Source organism: Dreissena polymorpha, chromosome 8 (assembly GCF_020536995.1).
Source record: "Dreissena polymorpha isolate Duluth1 chromosome 8, UMN_Dpol_1.0, whole genome shotgun sequence".
Taxonomy (NCBI): domain Eukaryota; kingdom Metazoa; phylum Mollusca; class Bivalvia; order Myida; family Dreissenidae; genus Dreissena; species Dreissena polymorpha.
In genome coordinates, this window is record NC_068362.1 from 33,195,416 (window position 1) to 33,214,704 (window position 19,289).

General features: G+C 32.4%; 1 protein-coding gene across 3 annotated transcripts in view; it reads left to right on the forward strand.

Annotated features, from left to right (window-relative positions):
- LOC127842048 (uncharacterized) overlaps positions 1 to 19,289 on the forward strand; it is a 163,462-nt gene that overhangs the window by 76,774 nt on the left and 67,399 nt on the right. The window contains exon 8 of one of the 3 annotated variants that reach the window (XM_052371376.1): positions 356 to 12,104. The exons of the other annotated variants lie outside the window; for them this stretch is intronic. Within the exon in view, the coding sequence (XP_052227336.1) occupies positions 356 to 1,255 (900 nt within the window). The 3' untranslated portion in view covers positions 1,256 to 12,104. Of the gene's footprint in view, positions 1 to 355; positions 12,105 to 19,289 lie in introns of those variants that run through there. 3 annotated transcript variants of the gene reach the window in all.

The following is a 19,289-nucleotide window of genomic DNA, read 5'->3' on the forward strand; positions in this document are numbered from 1 at the left end:
AGTGTTATCTAGATAATGTGTAGGTCAAGTTTGAACATGGGTCATGCCGGGTAAAAAAAACTAGGTAACGATGGTCACTTAGTGCGTTTTAAACATTGACCATGGTGCCGCTTTTTTGTGTGAAGACAACATGCAAAATAGTGCGTGTGTGTCGATGAGGAATGTGGGAGTATTCGCCACGTCTGTGACAAAGCTCTACTTTTAATAGTTAATACTGGTTTGTTAAACAAAATATTATAGGTAACAACATGTTTAATTATATTTTCAAAAATCATGATAATAACAAAAAAATAATTGATATTGTCTATGCACAGTATTATGCCATGTACTATTTTAGTGTTATTGCCCTTTGAAGGCTACTAAGAAAGTGTTAGCTGAGGATGGCGTCCTTGGATGTACTACGAGGAACGGTAGGCTCATTATTTACATGGAAGACACTAATTTGTCTCGCTATAAGAGAAAACAAACTGTGACACAAATATTAGATGAGCTTGAAATCAAAGATTATCAAATCCACCATGGGTCGTATCAAACTTTGTATAAATCTGGTGATGCTATTCAAGGTGAAGAGGGTACCCTGGGTGGATTTGCGAAGAAAATTCCGAAACCCGACCATGAAAATAAGAATGATACAACATGCAAGGGCCCAAGCATAGTAGCTCTAGTATCTCGACATGTTGTTGCCAATTCCGTAATTGACAACAAAATTAGTCTTCATATAGGGGACAAAAAAGTGGGTGAAGCGGAGTTCCATCCAATTGAAAATTTGGACATCGTTCCAGTTGACATCTTTTCCAAGTATGTAAAAGATTGTCAGACCAAATACTTTCATTATAACGGGAAACCAATGAATGCCCTTATACCTGATGACGACTTCTGGAACACATCCATGGACAATCTCGTATTTTTGTGGGGTCAGAATTTCAATTCAAAAGCTGGTTATATTCAGAACCCTATTTTCTATTTTGGGAAAAATCCAACTGTGCCTACTATTCTGATTCGAGAACGCAACGTCCAGCCCAGGCAGCCTGTTTCTGAACATGGTGACAGCGGTTCCGTTGTATGTGCGTTGAATAGAAAAAAGGATAAGTTGTACGCCTTGGCAATGATGATTGGTAAATTTGAACCTAGGGACACTAGGTGTAAAGAGGGATACGGTGGTCCTTTATATATTGCATTGCGGTTGGAGGAGGCATTCAACATGCTTGAAGAACATTACAGCGCTACGTTCAAGCTATGCAATGAAAATGATTAAAAATGAACTCACTACATTATTATTTGGTTCATGTACATAGGATTTCCTCGCTAGATATTATTGTTACGGAATTGACCGTGTAATAAATAAATTATGCGCAAGTTCAAAAATGCAGCTTAGTAGTGTTCGTTACAACAAGAATAACAAACAACGTAATACGGAAGGTCTTCCATTTATATGATTATGATTGTACGAATTGTGATTTACATGTGCTTGTAATTATAATGCAATATGAAAAACAGACAATATGAACAAAAGATAAAATAAAAATAAAGACTCATAATAAACGCATGAGCAGATATAAAATATAATTATTAATATAATTGATTCTTATGATTAAAAATGTGTTGAAAATGAAATTTAAAAATTACTTTTGTCCTGAAAAATTATGAATGCATACGTTTTATAGATTTGTCTTTTGTTTACATTGTTGTATTTTGTATAGAAAACTTTGACCATTAGCATGCAATCAATCATGTCTGCACGCTTAACCTTAAATGTGAAGTAATTGATAGTATGTATCTATATTGTGCTACCGTATGCTAAATCATACAAATGTCCGCTTATGGAACGCAGCAACATACATTCATGTAGGAATTGTAAACAATAATGTTAGTTAAAAATAATTATGTAATTGATAAACTACTGTTTCAGTTTAAATGTTTTGAATATATCTTGAATGTGTTTCTTCACATCAATCTAATGGTAGACTTAAGTCGGTGACCACCCCTAAATATTCATTTGAAGATTTTTCATCAAGGTTATGTTTTCAGTTTTTACCGTTAACTAATTGCGAATTCGTTTATAACGTTATATGATTTTTCTTTTGCATATACCTAGGTTACTTAATTAATACAGTGTATGTGTTATTTTAAATGATTATGATATCCTATAAATGTCATATTAAATAATTAATTGCGTATACATTAATAAAGGAAAACAACAATTCAAACTAATTTCAAATAATTGGACCCATGCTTTGGTATATATGTATCAATGGAGATAAGAGGAGAGTCACTGAGGTCCCTAATTTGACGTGCACTGAATTTTGTAAACAATATGTTTATAATGTATTTATACAAATACATCTTTCGGACAGTATTCGTTTATTGGCGAAACGAGGCTATTATTTGATCGTTCAGCATATTTAACATATACAGATACAAACAGTTTTAAACATAATATGCATGTCAATTATTCTGCTTTTGTTTGACAATTTATATAATACATGGGATGCGGATAAAGGTTTCTTTTAAAACGTTCTGTAAATGGTTTAAACGTTCAATAAATTCCAGATTAGTACAACCCAAGATAAGGAGAAAAAAGGGGGAGGGCGTATACTGGATAGTCCGGTTGGATTATTGTCATATCACATAAAATATTACAACAGTGATGACCCTTTTCAATTAATGTTTCTGAAACCACATTTTCCACAGGTCTTTTGTTTGTCAAGAGATATGAAGTAGTCCTCTTAGAGATTTTGAATTCAAATAATGCCCCTAGGGTAAAATCTAACCACGCCCTAGGGTAAGATCAATACAAACGTTTATTAATTAGTTTTAAAATAAATTTGAGTATAATACAAAATTTGGGTAAAAAAATTGGTTACCAAAAAAAAGTTGATACAAACAAATTTTGGGTACGAACACAAATTCGTGTACGATAACAAATTTGGGTACGAAAAAAAATTGGGTACGAAAAAAAATTGGGTATCAATAATAAATTTGGTACGAACAAAAATTTTGGTACGAAATTAAATTTGAGTACGAAATAAAATTGGTTATGAAAAAACAAATTGGGAACGAAAAACAATTGGGTTACGCAAAACAGGGGTACGGAAAAAAATTGAGTACGGTACAAATAATGGGTAATTCGAACATGAAATTCAAGCTTTTCTTGCTGAAGAATATTATAAAGTTAATTAATAAAATTGTCATTAATCAGTTGAATTCATATTGGCTTTGTTATTGAACTTCAGACAGCCGTATTGTTCTTCGGCCTGCGACCTCAGGCCAATACGGCTGTCTTTAGCTCAATAAAAAATCCAATATAAATTCAACTCATTTATAACATTATAATAAAGCTCACTAACTAAACACTATTTTCTTCTGAAACCGCAAGCTACAGAGATTTTATAATACGTATACAGCATCGTATTTAGGTACCCATTAAATACTTTTCAGTTCATCCCCATAGGGTCAACACTGATCAATCCTCCTGGTATCGTAAATAATATTGTCTTATATTTTAAAATATGTTAATCTGAAACACAATTCACGTTCTGCCATAAAACATCGCATAGTGGCCTTTTCTAAAGTTGTCTTTAAACATGCCCGTATGTTCAAAAAGATCACGCCTCATTGTTAACATATTTTATATCAACTTGCTTCATATTTTGGCGTGTCGTAGAGAGGATATTGCTTTCAGTTTAACATGCAAAATTGTGATTCTTTTTTTACTCCTCTATTTTTTGCCATCACCTGAGCGTCAGCGTCCGGTTAAGTTTTGTGCTTAGGTCCACTTTTCTCATAAAGTATCAAAGCTATTGCATTAAAACATGGCACACTAACTTACTTGCATTGGGGGACTGGGCAGGCAAAGTAAGATAAATCTCGCTGGCATTTTGACTTGAATTTTGACATAACTATATGCCATTTTTGCACGACTTTTCAAAGAAAAATGAGAGCTATACTACTCGCCCCGGCGTCGGCGTTGGTTAATTTTTTTATAAAGTCAAATAACTTTAACACTATCGAAGATAATTAACTCAAACTTGGAATAGTTCTTAATGGTACCAATACAATTGTGTACGTAAAGTTGCATAACTCTGTCAGCATTGTTTTTAGAGCTATGCCCCTTTTTATACTTAGAAAATTGAAAATTTGGTTTTGTGTTAAGGTCCATTTTATTCCTTAAGTATCAAAGCTATTGCTTTCATACTTGAAACACTAACTATCATAAGGGGAGTGTGCAGGCAAAGTTATGTAACTATGACTGATATTTTGACAGAATTATTGCTCCTTTTATACTAAGAAAATTGAAAATTTGGTTAAGTTTTGTGTTTTGGTCCATTTTACTACTGAAGTATCATAGCTATTGCTTTCAGACTTGGAAAACTCGCTAACTATCATATGCATGTAAAATACAAGTTGCATAACTCTGGTTGGCATTTTGGCGGAATTATGGCCCTTTTTGACTTAGTAACTTTGAATATTGTGTTTAATTTGTGTTAAAATGCATTTTACTTCTGAAGTTTCAAGGCTATTAGTTTCAAACTTCAAACACTGTCTTACTATCATGAGGGTACTGTACCTGGCACGTTTAATTTGATCTAAACCGTTGAATGACATTGAATCTCAAGGTAAAATAAGTAAATTTTGCTTAAATTGCCTGAACTTCTTCATTTAGGATCAGATTTGATTCATACTTTGACAAAACAACACTTACCTGACATACCACAATAGACTCCTCCAAAACCATCCCCCACGCACCACCCCAGAATCCCCCCTTTTTTAATTCAAGTTGATATGTTTTGTTTTTTTTTTTTGCTTTTTATGCCCCCGGTAGTTCAACTTTCCGTCAGTCTGTGCGTCCGTCCAAAAACTTAACATTGGTCATAACATGTGCAATATTGAAGATAGCAACCTGATATTTGGCATGCATGTAAATCTCATGAAGTTGCACATTTTGAGTGGTGAAAGGTCAAGGTCAAGGTCGTTCTTCAAAGTCAAAGGTCAAATATTTGGCGTCTGTCCGTCCGTCCGAAAACTTAAACATTGGTCATAACTTTTGCAATATTGAAACTTGATTTTTGGCATGCATGTGTATCTCATTGAGCTGCACATTTTGAGTGGGGAGAGGTCAAGGTCAGTGTCATCCTTCAAGGTAAAAGGTAAAATTTTGCAATATTGAAGATAGCAACTCGGTATTTGGCATTCATGCATATCTCATCGAGCAGCACATTTGAGTGTTGAAAGGTGAAGGTCTTCATTCGAGATCAAAGGTCAAGGGCAAAGGTCAAAATTTGCAATATTGAAGGTAGCAACTCGTTATCTGGCATGCATGCATATCTCACAATCTGCACATATTGAGCTGTAAAAGGTTAAGGTCATCCTTCAAGGTCAAGGTCTAAGGTCAAATTTTGCAATATTGAAGATAGGAACTCGATAATTGGCATGCATGCGTATCTCATGGAGCAGCACATTTTGAGTGGTGAAAGGTCAAAGTCAAGGTTATCCTTTAAGGTCAAGGTCAAAGGTCAAATTTTGCAATATTGAAGATAGCAACTCGATATTTGGTATGGATGCGTATCTCATGGAGCTACACATTTTGAGTGAGGAAAGGTCAAGGTCATCCTTCAAGGTCAGAGATCAAGATCAAAGGTCAAAATTTGCAATATTGAAGATAGCAACTCCATTTTTGGCATGCATGCGTATCTCATGGAGCTGCACTTTTTGAGTGGTGTAATTTCAAGGTCATCCTTCAAGGTCAAAGGTCAAATATATGGCTTCAATGCGGCGCAGTAGGGGTCATTGTGTTTCACGAACACAGCTCTTGTGTTTTCTTATTTTTGAAATATCATCTAATAAATTACACAGCCTTACTTTATTTCTCCTCCCCATTCCCCCACCCCCCACACAAAGATTTTTGTTTTTTTAAACATGCTTAAAACAAATACACATTTTTATTATTTTATTTTTGAAAAACCATCCAACCATCCTACCCAAGCTATTGCTATCAAGCTTGAAATATAATCTTATTAGTTTGTTTAATCACTTTACAAATGTTCATAGATTGTGCAAAATATACCTGAACTTAGAATCGTGTATAATTTCCCTCTTCTTTAAAAAAAATAGCGATCATTATGTTTTAAGTATGGTCCTCTTCCAGTTAGAGTAAAACTATATTACCTTGACCTTCTTGAATATGAACAATTTCCCCATGATAGCTATTGTAATTTTTGTTATATTGTCAAGCACTCGAATAGTCGAGCGCGCTGTCTCCTGACAGCTCTTGTTATACTTAGAAAATAAAAAAAAATGTTAAGTTTTGTGTTTAGGTCCACTTTATTTCTAAAGTATCAAAGTTATTTCATACTTGCAACACTTACTAACCATCATAAGAGGACTGTGCAACAAAGTTATGTAACTCAGACTGAAATTTTGACATAATTATGGCCCTTTTTATACTAAAACGTGAAAATTTGGTTAAGTTTTGTGTTAAGGTCCACTTTATTCATAAAGTATCAAAGCTCTTTCTTTCATACCTGCAACACTTACTATCATAAGGGGACTGTGCAGGCAAAGTTATGTAACTCGAACGGGCATTTTGACATATTTATGACCCCTTTTATACTTAGAAAATTGAAAATGTTTTTAAGTTTTGTGTTTTGCTTTTCTCCTAAAGTATCATAACATTTTATATTAATTTTATTGATATGCAATAGTAGTGATCAGGAGTTTCATTGTTTTTGCATATCTTGTTAAATACTGTCTAAATTGTTTTTCTTCATAGTTAAAAGTTTGCCAATGTTTACTGTAACGTGTGTAAATAATGCGTCGATGTGTATAATCATGTATATATTTGCAAAGAGCACACACTTTAGTGTCTGTATAGTTAATTGCTGGATATATCGCTTGATGTTTCATTTTTATTCAAGTTGATATGGTTTATACATCATGCTATGTTAAGATGTGCTGTATTGCGTCATTCAATCAAACTACGTAAATGTACTTGTTAGTGGTTATTGTGTTGTTGCTTTATGCGTTGTCTGCATCTCATGACATGTTAAGCTTTCCATGACAATACATGTGTCCATATTTTAATGCAGTTACATGTTTTTTCGTCCTTTGTGATCGCTGTCTCTAGACATATGTTATTGAAATAATATGCATTGATAAAGCCCTCTCCCCCATAAAAGAATACAATAAGTGTGATCAATACAAACACAATTTTGAAAGCACCAAAACTTTTTGCTATTCCCAGATACTAAGTAGAATAACACCAAAAATAACATCGTTGTGTTTAGATGTTGTGGGAATTAAGAAAGTGAGGCTTGATCGTATGCACAAAACCAATAAGTCACAATAGAAGTCCTACTTGTGCACACAATTTTAAGTGTGGTGCTTGAGACTACATTTCAAATTACTTTAATTATTTGAATTCTTCCTGTAATGTCATTTGAAAATTTATATTGCATTATTTTCAATATACAATAAAATACCCATCAATCATTATAAGCAGATGATTAAGGGTGTTTCAAAAACATGTTCAATATTGGTGGCAGATGCATGTGTGTGTTATTATATGTGTGAACACTGTAAATGAATATCTTTTTATGTAAAACGTTGTTTTTAATTTTCGATATTTACTTTTGCCTGTATAGACATATGTTAACCTTTTAAAGCCTTACTTTTGGATGTCATGACGTTGTTTAATGACATGCCTATTTTAGAATTTAACAACTTTGAAAATTGTTGTACATAAATTCTTATAAGATACGTAGTCTGTTAGCGAAAATTGAAATATTTGCGAAGAATGACACTAATAAAACAATGAATGAAGTATTTACCAAGATTTCACATAATTTTCCTCTGTGTTAAAAAGTTGTATGTATCATTAGCTTTCTTAATGTTGTAGTGTATATTAGTTTCCTACATACTTGTGAAGGTAACAAGTTACTATTATAGGTAGTTTTTTTATTAATGAAGTAAATTTGTAACGATACATTATTAACCGATTTTGAAAATAACAAAACACTTGCAACCAAGTATATCAGGTTGTAAGGTGTACACAGTGCATAAATAACACCCTTTTTAGAAACAGGTCAGCAGATCTTTCTTACAATTCTTCATAGAGATCATTACAAAAATTGCAAGGTATAGTGTTCATTTGTGGTTTGATTTATGCACACCAGTAGCTGAACATCGACATTTATTGGTGTTAATACACAAACATTGATGATTAATTATACAGTTGCTGTTAGTCCAAACGCAATGAAGTCATCAAATGAATCAGCAATACATGTTTAGCGATCATGGATGTATGCAAAGTTAATGTAGTTGTTGACGAATAAACAGCACCCAAATTAAAAAAAGTCTGTCAAATGCTCGCTGAACTACTACGCATGTTTGACATTTTAATTTTAAGATTCAATACATTATTGATCAAATTTATTATTTAATCAACATTACCAAAACATACTTTTTTGTATATTCAAATCTAATTGTATAACAATTATATCTTTCTGTTAAAATATAGCGTCATATTGTATTTGTATTTAAAATTTGTACGATGATATTATTTATGTACATTCATTGATCGATTTTACCTGCTTATGTTCATGTCAAACTCTTGTCTTTTGAGATACAATTTAAGTATGTATACAATAAATAATCCTTGTACGGGTTTTAAGTTGGTTCTGACAACTATTGTGTAATCAACAACAAGGAGACAACATGATTACAAAGTTAATACAATTGGATTGTATATGATAATGAAAGCCGTATTGTTTAGGAGTAGCCAATGCTTTCATGCAGTAGATAGTTTAATGCGTGTATAATTATATGGACACTTGTGTGATAGTTGAATTTATAAGCAATATAAATACATGCTTTAGATACATTAGTTGATATGGTGTGCGGGTAGTAACACACACAGGCACCCAATGTTTTTATATTTATAGTATTAGAAATGATACAAAATTACACACGTATGTGCTTTAAAAATGGATGATACGACTTACTTTAAGAAACGAAGCGATAAAACAAATATAAAGATTCATATTACAATACCATAAACACAATTTGTTTATTTAATTAAATTGGTCAATATGTTTATTGTTTATAATGTAATTATTTAATGTGTATGACTTTAAATCATAATCGCAACTAAGCAGATACATAGTTGTTTATAGTTACAAAAATTATATTGCATACTATACAATGTCTGTTAACTAAATTTTAATAATGTCAATTGGTTATTGTTAATTTGTTTGCTTATAAAAACTATAAGCAAACAAAATAACCATAACCTATTGACATACTGAAAGTAACCAGAATACATATGTATTTGCATTTTATAATTAAACTGAGTTATCTGATTTATTTGTTAGATTAATATAAGTATATAAATATCTACTACAGAAAATAACGCACACAATTAAACTGCGTCACGGCGTAGTAATATGTATATGGCTTTATTAATTTTATGCCCCCGGATCGAATGATCGGAGGTATATTGTTTTTGGCCTGTCTGTCTGTCATTCTGTCTGTCTGTCATTCTGTCCCAAAACGTTAACCTTGGTCATAATGTTTGCATTACTAAGATAGCAACTTGATATTTAGCATGCGTGTGTATCTCATAGAGCTGCTCATTTTGATTGCTGAAAGGTCAAGGTTATCATTCAAGGTCAAAGGTCAATTATATGGCGTCAAAGCGGCGCAGTAGGGGGCATTGTGTTTCACAAACACAGCTCTAGTTTATTTATATTTTAATTGTTATGCATTATAAAATTATGAAATCCTGATTTCATAGCTTATGTATACATTTTGATTGATTGATGTTATATCATGTTCATTTCTCATGTTTTCATTAACGCAATCACATATGTGGACGTATTAAATGGGCTGGAATTAAAATGTATTGAATTTACGTCAAATCGAAACATGCAAAAACCGTTCATGTCGTTCAAGAATACATCGTAAGAAGGGATGGTTAAATCTAGTGTCCGTATTGTAATAGCTACACCAAAACATTAACGGATAGAGTAGATTCGACTGACTTTGTAAAATACACTCAGTAGTTTTTCAAACAGGTTGCGAATAGAAATGACAAAATAACTGTTAACACTGTTTAAAGCCTTTTAACTTATGAGTTTGACATTGATGGCACACATGTCCCGCATAGAGTATGTGTATTGAGAATTGACCTTTGCTTTTCGTCAAACAAAGTGCACGCTGAACAGTAAGTGTATATGAAAAAACACACTATAAAACCATCTGTCTGTATAAGAATCATAAGAATCATATCATAACACTTTACTTTACATTACGTCCCGTGTGATTGCAATAAGCTATGTACTCATATGAAGTATTGTATTATTCATATTATTATAAGAAGCAGTAGAAGTATTATATAGTTTCGATTTTGTATTCTATCTTTAAGTTTATTTTGGAAAATATTTCTTTCAATGTGTTAACCAGAAACACATTGTGCAAGTATGTTTTATAAAAAAATTGCACAAAAATCAAGTTTAATATGTAATAATATATTTAACGCGTACGTAAACAAGTATGGACTTTGGTTTTGCTGTAGCTACACTATGAATTATTAAGCAATATAAACGATCATCATTTATGAAAAAGAAAAACAATATAAACGCTCATCATGTGTATTAAGGTATTTTGTATTTGAACAATGTTTTGAGTCTTTAGGTATAGATAATTACAGGCCTTTAATAGAGCATATGTATACAAGGAAGTAAACTGCGACGTTAGTATTGTGAATATCGAATCACGTGTGCGTAATTGTGCACCCAAAGTAAAAACATTTGAATGCTTGAACAATCAGAAGTTATGTCTGCTTATATTCCAGATTAATTTTGGGTATTAAATGTTGGATGTTATTGGTTTAATTAAATCCAATGAATACAGAATCAATATCTAAAGACCCAGAACACATAACTGTCTTGTTTAAGTGTGTTTTAGTTTGAGTCATGTTTGCATGTTTTTGTTTATAAGGGACATGTTCACAGATTGCCAAGAAGACATGAATCGAATGTTCCCCTTAAATTTCAAATTTTATAAGAAAGTATATAAATTGGAGTAAAATGATACAACTGCAAACATGTTTCGTTAAAAAAATAGTTTGAATTTGGAAATTGATACACTTACAAAAAATACACGATACAATGGACATTACTTAATGTTCTGCTGTTTTAATTGAAGTTTGGGAAAGCATTTTAATCACTTACAAACGTAAGACATGTTTAGACAATAAACGTATTCATTTTAATACGTCGACATAGCCAGATGGTAACCGACGGGGACCTGTGATTGGAAAAAATGAAAGCCCAGAAAAAACATTATTGAACTCCAACTCCCTCCTAATGCTTTTCTTGTATTTGACATTTCTTGGTTTGGAATGTACTTCTAATTGTCAGGTTAAGGATATGAATGGTGAGCACGCAATCAAATCTGTAAGCATGTCCCGTAAATAAGTTGTACACGTACTATGAGATGTTTTTGAAATGGTGTTTTGCGGGCTTTAGAAAAAATAAAACAGCTTTTAGTTATTTATTTTTCAGAAGGTTAATACATAACATTCCATTTGTAAGAAACGGATTTAACGATTATATCAAGATAACATAAATATATTGTACAAACATTCATAACCTGCACTCGAAACTTCTGCTTTCGTGTGGAAAAATATAGAAGCGTTAAAATTGATATGAGCGATATATACGTCAAGTACCTGTTAGCGTTTTTGCGACAGTTGTCATAAAACGTGTTCAATAATAAATTCGCATATTTTAATCAAGGTTTTCAATTCTAGATTTAGCTGTTTGTAAATACATGTGTTATGTTTTTGGACAAAGCACCATTAGAGGAATATGATCGTTCGATAGTTTTAATTATCTCACTCTGAATTCTAGAGAGCCGTATATATTTCTCTTAAAATCGCTCAAGACGTAAACGAACACGCATAAGGTTAGAAGGCAAGCAGTAACGAGTCAGAGTTGTTGTAATCAAAGCCCCAAGACGCCATGACATTTATTGAATATTTGCATGTATATGCGGTGTATAATAACTTCAACACACTAGCAATAAATGTATTTAAAAAAAAGAAATGTGTGTTTTTGGTTTTAAATATATTCTTACAAGCATAATAATTTGAATCAAGTCACCAATACTGCCACTTTAAAATCAATGTGAACATTTGTGCAGTTAGTAATACGTTGTTACTTTTGGGTTTTTACGATTATGCAAATGCTTGCTTACATATTAAAATTTAAATTCTGTTGTACATTTATTTTATTTTAGACTAGTTAATGCATAATATAGGGGCAGTTGATTGGGCCGTAGGGCGGCAGTTACCACCCAAACATTGTGGCTACTCATACTCTATATTGCCTTCCCTGAAAGTATATTTGTCGAAGTCCGTCGGTGAATGCGATTCTTACTGCGGCAAATAGTTAGGCGTTGACCTGGATGAGTATTTGCCATGTACAGGGCTTCCGAATCGCTTATTTCTCGTCAATTAATCTAATGGCCCGATGATGTGATTGCACTGTCAGTGGTTTGCCCTGATAGCATTTATTACATGTCCCCAATTGTCTGTCCTAATACTATTTTATATAAATTAAAACGATTTATTTACTCCAAATTGTCTTGATAGCTTTTGTAGAAAAATAACATGGCGGTATATTTTAGCTTCATTGGCGACAGTAATATAGTTATGTCGCATTTCTAAATATCGACATTGAATATTTTTGTAAAATAAAAAAAGACATTCATGTTTTCCGGAACGTACATTTGTAATAAACAGGGTTCATTAGACTCAAACATTGAAATATTGTAAGGACTCCGTTATGACCAAGTTGATATAAGTCAGAATTGTGTGCGTGTTTTAACACTCATATCAGATTCTCATAATAATCATAATTACTGAATTATTCGAAAACACATTGCTATATTTTTATAGGATGAAATTGCATTTATTTCGGTCCAAATGCCTCTCTTTCTATTATCTCTGCAGTAAACCTACGTAGGCGGTCGAATTCAGTAACACAAACACAACAGACAGGTTTCGCTCTCTGCCCCAAGACGACTCACGACGACGCGCTTTGGCGACTCAACATCTCATGACAATTTATATTCACAGCGCTGTGGCGACCCAACATCTCATGACAATTTATATTCACAGCGCTGTGGCGACTCAACATCTCGTGACAATTTATATTCACAGCGCTGTGGCGACTCAACATCTCATGACAATTTATATTCACAGCGCTGTTGCGACTCAACATCTCATGACAATTTATATTCACAGCGCTGTGGCGACTCAACATCTCATTACAATTTATATTCACAGGAAATATTGACTGATATGAGGATGTAGAACATGTATTTGCCACTGATATGCAACGTCATTGAGAAACAACAATTGCAGTATCGAGTATGAAACTCCATGTCAGAAATAATAAATACAATATCAACCATTGACGAATAACTACATTACATAAATAACTACATCTAGCATGATACTGTAATATCTACACATTTACCATTTGCATAAGTGCACATTTACCGTAAATAAAAGGCTTACAAACAATACAATCGGATAATAGAAACACAGGTTAGAGTATACATTTAAACTAACAGAAAAGGGGAAAAACTTTAGTGGTATGTCATGTATGAAAAATACAAATTACATTAATAGTAAGTTTATTCCTTAACGTGTTTTAACACTTGAGGCATACTTGAAAGTACATAAGAATTATGAGATGTTTATAGTGTACGAAAACTAAATGTTCATCCTTGTTGTATATAAAGAGCTTACCACAGAACTGCCGCATATACTTGGCCTTTTTAATATCATATTACTCAGTATCAACGTCAAACCTCGCAATTAATCAGTTTCTGTCTCACAGGTTAAATTGTTTTTCCCAACAAAAGAAGAGTAATATTATTCAGCATGAATAATGAAATACGTCCTCTTATCACGGCTTAAGAAATCGCGGACTTAAGCATAAATTTATTCCCAAAAATAGACCTTTTAAATAATGCATCAACAAATTTCATTGAAAAGTCCCGTAATTCGAATGCATATTGATCCTTTGAAGCATATATCAAGGAATGTATAATCCCAAATCTTTCAAGACAATTTTAGAATGTTTAGAGTCATGTTAAAATCCATTATAATATTATTTTTTTATTCAATATCATACATATAATGTAAACATGTATATGATCATACAACATAGTGATTGTACAAAGCAATAAAGTTCAGACATGTTATACAAGATATGCTAATATAAATATATTTATTTTTTTAGAGAAAAGAAAAGAACAACAGAGGAATAGCTATGAAAAATGATGAAATGTATAAAGTCGGAAGAAAGCTTACTGGACTTGTGTGTTGTGTTGTATATTCATAATGATCTTGTCAGATTGAAAAATTAAAAAAAAATAAACAAAACTATTTTAGAGAGATAAACTCACATTAGAGTGAAATGTATATAAGTGGACAAAACATTATGATAATTTAATCCGATTCCATTTTTGTTCAAAGATTTGTAATGTGTCATTACTGAGGGCTATTTCTTTCTCAATCTGGATTTTTAGTTTAAGACTACGGACAAAACAATTAAAATTTGGTACTTGTTTTTTGTACTTCATGTTTATGATAAAATATTTCATCAATATAACCATAAAATGCACAATATTATTACAGTCTATTGATTTCAATGAGTTAATTACGAAACTTACATTTAAGAAAGATAGTTAAACGTTTAGTTGATGTTGTTCAAGAAAAGATATTAATTGATTCCAAATAGGCTGGATGTGTTTGCACTCCCAAAAAAGATGTTCTATAGTTCCAATGTTTTCACACAGATTTGAGTTAGATAATTTGCATTTAAAGAGATATTTATTTGTAGCTATAATTCTATGGATGTATTTATATTGAAAATTTCTCAGTGTGTTTTCAATAGTTGCTTTATATGGCATGGTAAATATATGTTTCCAATTAAGTTCATTTTCTCCAAAAAGGACTTGCAATTTATTTTGGATTTTGGACTTTTCTGTAGGGTTTTAAATTTGTAGTGTGTAAAATATTTTATTTGTTTTGTTTTTTTCTTCCAAGTATGTTTTCTACAAATGTTGTTTGAGTACATGGTGTATTATTTGTATTGATTTCAGATTTAATATGTATGGGTACGCTTTTGATTAGTGTGTAGTACTTCAGAAAATTATTTGAAGGTATTCCGTAAATGTAGCATATATTATCAAAAGAGTAGAAATCCTTAATTCTGTAGTCATATAATTGGTCGACATATTTAATGCTTCGTTCAAACCAGTCTTTATAGAAAAACGTCTGATTGTTTGAAGTTATGTCTTTATTATTCCATAAAATTGTTTTTCCGCTGGTTTGGGTTATGAGTGACATCACTCCACGCTGATAGAACATCAGACAGAAATATGTTTTCGGTTGCAATTTCATGTAAGATAGTATTGCTGATGTTACATTCAAAGAGTACGGAGTCACCATATTTTTTAAGGATTTTCTGGTAGAATAATTTCCACTACTCGTATTGGTATTGTCTAGGTATCGTTTAATACAGCTGCATTTGACTGCATTCAAGAATGAGTCAATGTTCGTTAATTGGATACCTCCATTTTCTACAGATTGAATTGACTGAGTTCTTTTTATTTTATCAGGCTTGCCGTCCCATATGAAATTAAATATTGCTGATTTTATATCGTTAATGATATCATTTGGTGGATTTGGGAGAACTGTTAATACATATATTAATTTAGGAAGTGCAAACGTTTTCAATACTGTGTTTTTTCCGATTAGTGTAAGTTTACGATGATGCCATGATTTTAAGCAGTTTTTAAAATTCTGTAATTTAGGTAGTATGTTTTTAAGAACTTATCCTTTTCATTATTTGTGAATGTAATTCCTAACGTTGTGGCTTCATCGGATGTCCAATTAAATTTCATTTCTTTTTTATATTGAATATTACTTTGTTTTAATTTACCTACTCGTAGCACAGTTCATTTACTTTTGATTAGTTTAAGACCCGATGTCATTCAGTAAAGGGTTAGCGACTCTATTAGGTTATGGAAAGAATCGTAATTGTTATTTAAAAAATAAGTTGCATCGTCAGCAAATATGGATTGTTTTATTTGTTCGTCAGGTTCTAGTGATATTCCTTTTATGTGTTTATTTGATTGGATGTGGTGTGATAGATACTCGACGCAAATAATAAATAGCGATGATGAGAGTGGACATCCTTGTCGAACCCCTCGTTCGATGTTAAAACTGTTTGAAAAGAAGCCATTGTTGATGATTATACTGTTAATATCGGTATAGAATAGTTTGACCCATCGAATGAGACTTTCACCAAAGTTCATATTTTCTAAGCAAGAGAACATAAATGAATGATCAAGCGAATCGAATGTCTTTTCAAAGTCTGTTAAGAATATTAGACCAGGATTATTTGAATTGTTGAAATAGTTTATGCATTTTTGGATAAGACGAACGTTTTCACCAATGTAATGTCCTTTTATGAAACCAGATTGAGATTTTGAAATGATTGATGGCAATATTTTTGTAATTCTGTTTGCTATACTCTTAGTTGCAATCATTGTTTAGTAAACTAATCGGGCGCCAGTTTGATAAGGATTCTAAGTTTTGTCCAGGTTTTGGAATAAGTGATATAATACCTTGTTTTTGTAGCGTAGTTAAGTTTTCGTTGTTAAATGAATAGTTAAGTGAATTAATTAGATGTGTTTTTATATCATTCCAGAACATTTTATAAAATTCGATTGTGATGCCATCAGATCCTGGGCTTTTGTTATTTTGCATTTCTTTTAGGGCTAATCCACATTCATATTCATTAAGCAATCCGTCGCACAGTTGTTTTTCCTCCTGGTTTAAAGCGTGATGTGTATTTTTAAAAAGGGTGTTATTTTCAACTTTTTTTCGTTTATAGAGGGTTTCGAAAAATAAACGTTGTTCTTCTAGTATTTGAGTTCTGTTTGTTATATCTTTGCCATTGACTACTAATTTTTATAATGGATAAACAACCTATTTCACCGTATCACACGTTGATATTAAGTCAACGCAAGTTATTTTTTGCAGGCAATGTATACAGTGAAACAAATTGTAAAGAAATAACAACAATTAAAATTGTGTTGCAATTAAGAATATAATAAGTCTGACAAGGACGCTTAAATGTATGAATATGTATATTTAGAATTAAATCTACACGACACAATGAGCACTGTTTGTGAAAATGATAGCAAGAATTGATATTCATGCTAGCGCATTCCCGACCATGAGACAAAAACTTTAAACACTATGTGCAATTAATGAAAATGATCTGTGTGTGCTGCAAAGCATTCGTAGTTATCAGGTGATAAAGTAAGAAGACCACTTGAACCATTATCAACCAAATAAAAATGTAAAACTGTGTCATCACAAACATTACTTAAATACAAGCCAAACATGTTAAAATACAACCAAAACTTAAACACTTAAGGATATGCAAAAAATGCGAGATGACATGGGTACAACACTCCTATCATTGATATCTAAATACAACTTTAAGTACGTACCCTTTAAGCATCTTATTTAAATTCTTCGTAAGCATTAATATTGCATTGGGTTATATTTGGCTCACTATGTGCAATATATCTAGTGTATAGTGCAATACATTAATAACGAACGTTGTATTCTTTAAGAAGAAGCGCCTATAAACGCATATAAAACAAATGAAAATAAGTATTCGTGTCGTGTGTGTTTATTGTAAAGCCAATTGCTAAATTGGAGTTATTAAGAATGACTCTTCTTAGTTTCTGGAATTGCATTATTCCTATATATAAAAACTCGCACTACCAGCATGTGATATTGCGTACAAGGGTATTTGGATAGTTGTTCAACAGTAGTGAATATATGAAACAAAAACTTCAGTGCGATGCCATCTGCACTTAATCCGGATAGTGACATCTATAATCTCGCCCTTCTTTCTTCAAGGGCGACACTAGACACTCGAAGCGATACACGATATTTTACAGTCGCTGCGACGCACGATATTTTTAGCGACAGTCGCGGCGACGCACGATATTTTGCGCGATGGTCGCGGCAACGCTTGAATTATTTAACACAATTTATTATACCTCACTTTTATTCACAATGCTAAACTACCATAGGCCATCGTTACATAGAAATACTGTCAGACCCAGCGGGAATAAATTAACTGTTCAATATATACTGTATCCCGCTGCCATAGCAATCACGTGCCACCAGCGGGAAAAAAAATTACTGTACAAAAAATACTGTATCCCGCTGCCTTAGCAACCACGTGCGGAATGTTCGAAAAATATACTGTCCCATTCGCGCATGTGCAGTACGCAGTTTTGCCTTTCCGCTGTAAACAGACAACAAAATGGCAAGTAAACGTTTTTCAACGATAAGCGAGGAGGTTTTGAAGGCATTGGATATAAGGACTCTCAAAACACTAAACGTGTAGTTAAACATGGTATGAACTTGTACGACGAATACCTTCGTTCAAATTACATGGATCTCGTGGAAAATCCAGCGGAACTTAACAACCAGTTATTGAGTTATGCTTTTTCTATGCATCTGTACGTCAGAAAAACGACGAGGAATTAAAGAAAAAAACTTTGGACAGTCTGAAGTAGGGAATTTCCAAGCATCTCTTAAGCACGTATAACATTAATTTGAAAGACCAGCAATTTTCATCAAGAAATGAAACCTACAAGTCAAAAGTTAAGCTGCTTAAGCGAAGCGGACATGGGAGTGTCGACCACAAACCTGTAATATCTGACAGCGATCTGAAATAATTAAGTGGCAACAGTGTACCTTTTAATATTAACATATTAACACTCAATGTGGTTTTCAAAACAGGGTGTGGTTTTACTTAATGCACTACCTTCTGAGGAGAGGTCAAGAGAATTTAGGGTCAATGACGAAGTCAACATTACTATAGAAACTGATTCAACCGGGAGAAAGTTTATACACCAGGTCATCGCAGAATCAACAAAAAATCACGGGTAGGTTCAATTAAAAAAATATATATTATGTCAACCTTTCCAATCGTAGTAATTTTACTAAAGGCTGGCAGTTGCTGCAAAGAATTATAACTATAAAAGGTGGCTGTAAATTAGTTTGACAGAGGAAAAAAAACATAAATTACATGCAATTTTAGTGGTGAAACCGCATAATCTTTTAGCAAAAATATTTATTTTCGGTTTCAGTCAATTTTAAATGTCAGACCAGTGTC